The 9,676-nt window shown below is 44.1% G+C and overlaps 1 protein-coding gene across 5 annotated transcripts in view; it reads right to left on the bottom strand.

The window, feature by feature from the left end:
- Positions 1–4,909: 4,909 nt before the first annotated feature.
- The window catches only part of Lrrc8d (leucine rich repeat containing 8 VRAC subunit D), a 95,878-nt gene continuing 91,111 nt past the window's right edge, over positions 4,910–9,676 (bottom strand). For all 5 annotated transcript variants that reach the window (XM_048351939.1, XM_048351941.1, XM_048351937.1 and 2 more), the window contains one exon: positions 4,910–7,896. In XM_048351939.1, coding sequence (XP_048207896.1) covers positions 5,318–7,894 — 2,577 coding nt within the window. In that variant the 5' untranslated portion in view covers positions 7,895–7,896 and the 3' untranslated portion in view covers positions 4,910–5,317. The remainder of the gene's footprint in view (positions 7,897–9,676) is intronic.

Raw genomic sequence — 9,676 nt, 5'->3', positions numbered from 1 at the left:
TAAAAAAGGGTCTGACAGCACAGATTAGAGATAGAGCTAAGGTTACAGGCTTAATACCCAAGGCCAGGAAAAAAAAATGTAAGTGCTGTTTCATTCAGAAGTGAATGGTTGTCTCGTGTGTGTGTGTGTGTGTGTGTGTGTGTGTGTGTGTGTGTGTGTATGTGTCTGCCAATACACAGGCTTGAACTCAGGGCCTGGGCCTGGGTACTGTGCCTTAGTTCTTTCTGCTCAAGGCTAGGGCTCTACCATTTGAGTCACACCTCCCCTTCATCTTTTGGAAGGCTAACTGGAGAAAAGCTTTTCCTGCCCCAGCTGGCTTCAAATCACAATCCTCAGATCTCAGTCTCCTGAACAGCAGGATTAGACGTGAGGCACCAGTGCCTGGCTGCTTTTATGTTCTTGTTTCAGCTTGTCCTTGACTCCAGGAGCCACCAGCCCTGAATGCCTATGACTTAGAACCCCAGAGCCACAGCTGGCCAGGACTAGAGGGGACTCAAGAGGACATTTGAAAACTTGTTTCCAGAGGTTTGGTCTTGGTTTCCCTTCTTTTCATGAAAGGGGCTTTTTGTTTGCACTGCCTTTGTTTGAGGATTCAGTTAATAAAAGGACCATTTTATTGGAATGAATTACTGACGTAAGCACTGCCCCAAGTCTTTGCGTGAGGACAGTAACCTGGCTCTGGATCAGCCAGGTGAATGGGAGCCACTGTGGGGTGTTGGTCTCAAGGGCACTTTGGAGTTTGCTGCCATCAGCAACTTGAAGAGTTTGGTTACTGGTTAATGAAGAAACCAGGGGAGACATAGAAAGTACCAGAGATTTATAGCACATAAAACTTTCCTTTAGGGGCTGAGAATGTGGCTTAGTGGTAGAGTGCTTGCCTAGCATGCATGAAGCCCTGGGTTTGATTCCTCAGCACCACAGAAAAAGCCGGAAGTGGCACTGTGGCTCAAGTGATAGAGTGCTAGCCTTGAGCAAAAGAAGCTCAGGGACAGTGCTCAGGCCGGAGCTCAAGCCCTAGAACTGGCAAAAAAAAAACAACAAAAAAAAAAACTTTTGCTTTATACATAAAAACGTTAAAGGGCAGAAGTTATACAGTATGGAATCTATTATGAAGTTACTAAAAGAATGGGGGTTACTAATGATTCAAGCTCCCCTTTAGGAGCCTTCGAGAAAGCCAGTCCCCTCTGCTCAACCAACTACATACAAGTGGGGGGGGGAAAGGTTTACTGGTGGCTCATACCCATAATCCTAGCTACTCAGGAGGCTGGGATTGAGGAGCAAGATTTGAAGCCAGACCCAGCAGAGGAATCTAAGATGTCTATTTCCAATAACCAGCCAAAAGCTAGAGTGGAGGAGGTGGGCTCAAGTGGTAGAAGCTAGCCTTGAGTGAAAAAGTTAAGGGACAGTGCCCAAGTCCTGAGTTCAAGCCCCAGGACTAGTGCACACACATGTGCATGCACACGAGTACACACCCACACACGTGTGCACACAGAGGTTTAAAGAAGAAAACCACATTCTATCAGACCTGTTTAGGACTCACCTAAAAAAGGAATAGTTAAACTCGTCTCGTGCATGTGACACCAATATAATTCACAAGTTCAGAAAATAATTCCCATATTTCTCTCGGCAGTGGGGATCAAACCTAGGACTTTGCTGTTGTAAGACAAGTGCTTCACACAGTACATCCCCTCAAGATCTTTTTCTGAAACTCCAAGATCCAGTGTGATTAAATTCTGTTACATGCACCAGCCTTTCTCAGGACAGTGCTTTCATTTTTTTGCTGGTCCAGGGGCTTCAACTCAGAGCCTGGGCACTGTCACACAGCTATTTTGCTCAAGCCTGGTGTTCTCCCACATAAGCCATAGCTCCACTTCTGGATTTTTGCTGGTCCTAGGGTCTCTCAGATTTGTCTGCCCAGGCTGGTTTTGAATAGCAATCCTCAGATCTCAGCCTCCTCAGTAGCTAAGATTATAGGTGTGAGCCACCAGAGCCTCACCAGGACAGCTGGTGCTGTTAAAATAGTGCTGTTTGTAAATAGTGGCATTTAAATAAGCTGTGAAATATTCCAAATTCAAGGACATCATTATATTGGGAGAAGAAAAGGTCCCTTTGATACTGTCTTAAGGCATTGAACACCCATCAGTTCTAAGTGACTGAACCCTAAGGATTAAGTAGAAGCACCTGCCAATAGGCGGAGCTGATAGGGGCCGAGTCTTGGAATACTAGATTCTAGTGCCTGCAGAGAGCTGGAAAGTGAGGTGGGCAGTGTTCAAAGTAAAGGTGCATGTGTCTGTCCTGAGAGAGTTCAATGTGATGTTGACATTTTCGTCCTGTACAACCTTTGATGTGCTAACCATACTTCAAGTTATGTCTTGTTTTTGGTGTTGGGGTTTAAGCCTGGGGCCTCATGTACATTAAACATATTCTCTACTGCTAGCTAAATTCCTAGTCCTCCAACAGGATATTTGAAAAGAAAAAAAAAAAGGACTATAGGTGTGCGGCTTAAGTAGTAAAGCACCAGACATGAGCAAATAAGACAAACAAGAGCACAAGACCCTCAGTTCAAGAACTGGTACACTACTCTCCTTTAAAAAAAAAAAAACACCAAAAAACAGAAATTGAGTTTCTTAGCTTGTAAAGCACAATTGTTAAGATCTTGCCATTGTTGACCTCATCCTTTTTTGAGAATTGCCTGTCATTGGGTCTTGAACTCAGGGCCTGCGCATTATCCTTTATCTTTTTCACTCAAGGCTTACACCTCTACCACTTGAGCCACAGCTCCACTTCTGGCTTTTTGCTGTTTAATTGGGGATAAGAGTCTCCCAAATTCTTCTGCCTGGGCTGGCTTCAAACCTCAGTGCTCAGATCTCAGCCTCTGAGGATCTGGGATTGTAGGATTAGCCACCAGTGTGCAACAGGTATGACATGCTTTTCAAATATAACAGGGAGGACGAGCTCAGGGTGTTCTGGATAGTTTGGAGACATCAGCAGATGTCCCCAAAGACCCCTGTACCTAAGTTCTTCCACTTGAACCACTGCTCTATTCACATAGGTTCTGTACTGTTTCCTACACATACTATTTACATATTACTCTTCTCACTCCTATCTGACTGTGTTCACTGAAAGTGCAGGCAAGGCATGAAGCAGGTGCATGACAGATCCCAGTGACTACACAAATGCAAGCTGAGAGAACCAGGAAGATAACATATCAGAACAAAAAAAATTGGTTTTATAAAAAGAAAAAAAATATCACCATTGTCCTCTGATTTCCCAAACATGGCCTTTTATAAGCTAGAATGAAAAGGAATAGCCAGGATGCTGGAGCTGGAGGTCAGCTCCTAATTCAGTGGCCATGGCTTCAGCCTTTCTATTGAGTTGTTCAGCAAGCAAAGAGCTACCTCCTCTGGCTGGTGGGCAGCACCTGCAGAATGATGTAGTGTTAAGGGCAGGTGTCCTTCTTCTCCAGTCTTATGTATCCTTCAAGCTGGGCTTAGAGGGCCCAAAAGATGCCCAGTGTGTCACTGAGTGAGTCCCATCTGACAAAGAGGCATTATTTTATATGTGGAGTGCCAAACAGTTCTCTTCTCTTGAAAAAGCATTCTTGTAGAAGGGCTATGAGATACTTGCCAGTTCATATCTAGAGGAAGGACAAGGAATTCTTTTCGTTTTTTTTGTACCAGGCTTTGAGACTGTAAATTCCCAAAAGAAAATCATTATCTAAAAAAGTGCAAAGTGCATTCAACTAGCACTTCCCCCAATACACCCCCTCCTTGCTGTAGACAAACACAGGAAATACAGCTTGTCACTGAAATGAATAGGAAAGCCAAGACGTTTCCATCTCAATGATACATATTCTACTTTATTTGGCAGAGGTTAGATGGAGGGTTTGAACTCAAGGGTCTCATGCTCACTTGGCTTGCTTGCTTGGCTGGCTCTCAACCACTTGATCCATGCTTCCAGCTTGACATTCTGATGACTAAATTGAGATCTTAGAATTTTCTGCCTGGGCTGTCTTTGAACCTCACTCAACCCTCTAGGTCTTCTCAGCCTTGTGAGTAGCTAGGTCCACAGGTGCGAGCCACCTGTGCTCAGCTTAAGTCTTATTTTTAACCACCACCACCGCCACCACTAATACTAACACTATACTACCATGAAAAGAAAATTAAGCAATACTTGCCTTGATTTTGTGCTGTCTTCCACATGGTGATACTGGAAAGTTGTTTATTATTAAGTTCCTAAAATTACTTTGGGTTTAACTAGGTTAATTTTTATTTAAAAATTTATAGTTTCTATGGAGAAATTTATTTATTTATTTATTTTTGTTTGTTTGTTTGTTTGGCCAGTCCTGGGGCCTGAACTCAGGGCCTGAGCACTGTCCCTGGCTTCTTTTTGCTCAAGGCTAGCACTTTGCCACTTGAGCCACAGCGCCGCTGCTGGCCGTTTTCTGTATATGTGGTGCTGGGGAATTGAACCCAGGGCCTCATGTATACGAGGCAAGCACTCTTGCCACTAGGCCATATCCCCAGCCCGAGAAATTTATTTTTATTGAAAATTTTATAGTATCAATTAAAAATGAACCATATAATCAAAACTCCAGGCCATTGGGAAAAAGTTACTATGAAGGATATGCTCTTTTATTTTTTCTTATTATTTATTCATAAGAAACAAATCAAAGCCCCCACAATCTACACACCTTTACTGTATTCCACACCTGCAAGACCGTAAAATCTACAGAGCACTTGTCAAATACCATAAGAAGTACTGAAAATTAAAACAGGAAGGGAGGAATCATTATTTCAGCAAATCTAAAATTAGTTTGGACTCACTGTGGTCTTTAGTGATCTGAGTTAGAGAATTCACTACTGCACCCATGAAGCAAAAAGAGATTAGGACACCTCATAAAAGGTAGTGGAGTAAGAAAAAGTCAATTTAATCATTTACTTTTAGCAGGCAAGCAATTTGTAAACATTCAGTAGCGGCAGCATCCAAGTTACAAACAATTTAAAAAAGAACCAAGATTAGTGATTATAATTTTTCCTTCCTGGCCCCAGAAGACAAAAACAAAAAACAACAACAACAAAAAAAAAACAGAGAGAGAGAAAAAGATCTGGAAATGAATGACTTGAAAACCCTATCAACATTGAACATTCAATGATGTCTTCTACCGGCCCTTCTATGCCTCCTCTCCACGTTTGCGTCTGAAATTGAGGGATCAACACAAAACTTCTCATCTCCCAGGAAGTGGTAGGTGAGCAACTGCTATCCAGGAGGCTGTGGCTTCCCGTGCACGCCCCCCCCCCACTTGCGTCACCTCCGTTCAAATCCCATTTGCAAAGGGCACACTGATGTCTTGATTCAATGCTTCTTTGACTTCTGGTGGCAGGGTGTCAAAAAGGTGATCTTCCACAACCAGTCCGCTTTTCTTGAGCAGCCGACACTGGCCCAGCTGAGCGGGCAGGCGGTCCAAGCAGTTCCCCTTGAGCTCCAGCTGGGTGAGCTGGGACAGCTGACCGATTTTCTCTGGGAGAGAGGTGATGCAGTTTTGTCCCAGATTCAAAGTCCTCAACTTCAGGCATTTAAACAATTGCTTTGGCAGAATGTCTACTTTATTGCCGGTGATATGTAAATGCTGCAGGTTCTGAAGCAATCCTATTTCTATGGGAATCATTGAAATGTTGTTGTAGCTTACATCTAAGCATCTGAGTTTCTGTAAACTAAATACTGCTACCGGTAAGGATTCGAGCTTGTTGTTGGAGAAGTAAAGTGACTCCAAGTTTTTGACATGGGTAATGGAAGGAGGGATGGTGACGATTTTATTATGCCACAGTTTTAAACAAGTCAGTCGTTTTAAGTGCTGGAAACTGATTATCTCCTCAATTGTGCGTATGTTATTCGACTTTAAGTCCAGTTCCTGTAAATTAGAGAGGCTGAAAATTGCATGTGGGATTCTCTCCAGCTCACAGTTCTGGAGCTCCAGCTCAGCGACATTCATCATTTTCTTAAGGCTGTTCAGTACCAGGAGTTTCGTGCCGTCATTATGAATGACTAACTTGGTCAGATGTGGGGCCACATCTGTGATGTTGGAGGGGACTTTGGTCAAGTTGCTCTTCACGTGGAGAATCTTCAGGTGCCGTAATTCCCGGAGCGATTCCAGTCCGATCATCTTATTGTTCTCCGAGTTCAGGTTGCCTATCAGGTAGAGCTCGCGGAGGTTTTTGAGCAGGTATACCCAGGCGGGGATCTCAGCCACGTCGGTGAACTTCACGTGGAGGCAGCGCAGGTGGTCACGCAGGAAGCTGAAGGCAGTCTGCTCCACCTTGGCGGGGCAGTGGCACAGGTGGAGCTCCTGGAGGTTGGTCATCTGGGAGATCTTCGCGGGGATCTTTGCTTCGGGGATGAGCTCGAGCTTGAGCACGTCCAGGTCTGTGAGGTCAAAGACGGCATCGGGCACCCCGGACAGCATGAACAGGTGCAGCTCCTGCTTGTCCTGCGCGTTGCGGGACACGTGCTGACGGAGCTTCTCGAAGGTCCACTCGTGGTTCAGACTGATCTCCCTCAGCTTGTTCTCGCTGACTTCCGACAGGAACACCCCGAAGCGCTTCGAGTACAGCTGGTCGTACTGGTCCACCATGTGGAGGAGGAAGGCGAAGTCATTCTTGACATCAGGAATGTCGCTGAAGCTGCTCTCTTCTCGAACTTTCTCGAACGAATATTCCTTCAGAGGGATCCTGAAGAGCCAGAAGAGAGTGTAGAGGCAGATGAAGCCATACACACAGATGATGGATATGTAGCTGATGAGGAGCTTTTTCAGCATGTATGCCATGTTGTGGGTGCACTCGAATACCTCATAGCCGGTCAGGTGCTCCACCTCGGGTCTGCACACGTGCTCAAAGCTGATGGCATTCACGAAGTTGGCTGTGTAGCAGAGGATGAAAATGAACTTGGCCGTTTTGATAACCGTCTGGACCACATAGAGCTTATAGATCAAGTCGCTGTCCTCTACATGAGCCCGGAACTTCCTTACTTTCTCGAACAGGGCCTTAGCCTGCTCCCCATCTTTCTTATCCAGGATGGTCATGCTGGGGACCTCAACCACAGGCTTCTCGGCTGAGAATTTGAAGCCAGTTTTGTTGATCATGGGGGTGCTGGCACTGGGGCTCCCTTCATCACTGCTGGTGGACACGTGCTTCGGTAGGGTCTGCGCACCTGTTATCCTCTGCTTGTTCTCCTCCGAGTCTTCGCAAGCCGTCTCAGATAACGCCTTCGTGGTCCAGGGAGATTCAAAGCATTTGCCTAAGATGGATACAAAATGCTCCACTTTGGAGCACGTTTTGGGATACTTGAACCAAAAGTTGCTACTGACCATGAGGATAATGGTATGTATGAGGGCCAGGTAAGGGAAGTACTTAGAATACCATGGGAGTGCCAGATGGTAACACATCTGATTAATAAATACATATTGCTGAAAATCTAAGTTGGTTTTCCGGCCCGTTGGGTCTCTCTTCTCTTTCTTTGCCTCAGGACTCGGAGCTGTGGTGTCAGTGTGAGGATGTGAGGCTCTGAGAGGTACTTCAGGAGTCACCGCAGGTGTGCCAAGGGACACGTCACTTGTCATCTGCCCTTCTTGCTCTCGGTGAGGGGCTACTTCCGTCTGGGAGATTTCGGTAGTGACGTCAGCATTCCCTGGTGGGGTGTGTGCCTTTGAACTTACAGGAGATGGCAATACTGGCAAGCAGACCACCTGATCTTTGGTAAGTTGCATGGTTCCCGCAAAGATGGCCACCATCAACATAACAACAGCCAGGTAATCCATAAACACGTCCCACCATGGTTTCAGGATTCGGTAAGTTGGCTGAATGTCATTAAGTGAAGCAACTTCTGCAAGGGTAAACATTCCTAGAAAAGCAGAAAACAAAAGACAGTATTTCAGACAGGCAAGTAACAAGGGTAAATGCGGGAGAAAACGTTAGGCCCGTTCCCATGTTTTCTCATCCAGGTCCCACTTTTAAATTCAAGAGAGCTGTAGTAGAGAAATCACCCACAGTAACACAGGTAAGGAAAATGGCTAACTTGTTTCTAGTTTTCTCTCCTAGTACAAGAGAAGGGGGAAAAAGAAAAGTTAAAGATGATCTTGTAAGTAAGAGATAATGACATACATTTCTAAAGTTATGTGGTCATTAACTTTGGGGGCTGTTTTGCATATGAGTGCTGGTACAAATTAAAACCCAAGTTGACCTCAACTTCCATCACCCCATTGAATGTTGATAGTGGAAGGAATACCTTGCCTTTAGTATGCTATTACTTTTGGACTGACAGCTGAGGAAGAAACTGAATTTTCTTCGATGCATAAGTCAGAAAAACTTACAGCTGTTTGTGTGTAGTGTCCTTGTTCACCTCAGAAGATGACGTGAGCTAGCTAATAGTGTTAATTCAGATTTAAGAAATGATCTGAGTCTTGGTTTGTGTAAATTTACAATATGCCTGCAATATTAACTGAACCAGATAGCTCTTCCAGTTTCCTATGTGTACATAGGCTCCCTCCCACATCCAGAAGTTACTGAACTTGGTAAACTGGCATTGTAACATTACAACAATGTTTTGTTGCACCAATTTTATAAACTTTTACAGTGCAATACTTGTTATTTTTCTGAGGCAAACCAAAGGTATATTTCTCAAGGTTCATGCTGCTTTCTTTAGCAGCATTTGACAGAGGATCTTTTTATACATTTGTACTAGATTAAAAAAATGCAAAATTTTTAAAAATTGTAAACCATGTACCAATATTTTTGGTTGAAATTGTGGAGGGTAAGTTAAACTTAAATTGCATTCTATTAACCGATACGAGTGTATTTCTGTAAACATAGTTACATTGAAATAAAGTTTTAAAAAACAAACAAACAAAAAAAGAGATAATGACATAATGGCAGCCTGCGCAAAATCTCTAGTGCTTCCTGGAGCTTGAAGGGCAGAGCAGGAAGCACTGATGGACTAGACGATTTAAAGCTAAGGTTGAAGGTTTGAGGCAGGAGCCTGGATGATTTGTATAAGCCAAAAATGAAGGGTCTGTATGTACAGCTCAGCTCTGGGTAGCAGTGGATTCCACCTTTGACAGAAGTTATAATTCGCAAAACCTGTACGTACAGCACCTGTACAATAATAGATGATAGTTTCCAAGGATGTTGGAAAGGTTAAATTAAGTAATGACTACAAGGCTGCCAGTGAAACCCCCTGGCCATATGTATCTGTTACACCTGTTTATGTTAGCACTTACTACTCTGCAGGAAGGATCCATGGGCAGCTGAAATTAAGGGGCTTAGTATATACAGTTGGTATTTATTCACTATATAAAGCTGGAATTGACATTTGATACAGAGTCTATGGAAAGCACATGGGCTAAGCAGAGGAGAGCAATCATGAAATAATCTGTGGTAACACTAACTGGGGACTGGTGTGACCTTTAATCTTAGTTAAGCAGGTCACCCTACCAGGCGCTGGTGGCAGGGTCACCCGATTCACTACCAGCTGGCAGCCCAAGTAGGTTTATACAAATGATAGGACACCAAGGACAGTCATTCTGGAAGTAACCGAGAAACACAGTTTCTAGTGGCAGGTAATGGGGAATGGAGTTCTGAAATCACAAGTGTATCTTCTTGAATTTGGAAGGTTTGACTTCTTG

Source organism: Perognathus longimembris, chromosome 7 (genome assembly GCF_023159225.1).
Source record: "Perognathus longimembris pacificus isolate PPM17 chromosome 7, ASM2315922v1, whole genome shotgun sequence".
NCBI lineage: Eukaryota > Metazoa > Chordata > Mammalia > Rodentia > Heteromyidae > Perognathus > Perognathus longimembris.
The sequence above is the reverse complement of the archived record's forward strand: the minus strand, read 5'-3'. Positions and strand labels throughout refer to the sequence as shown.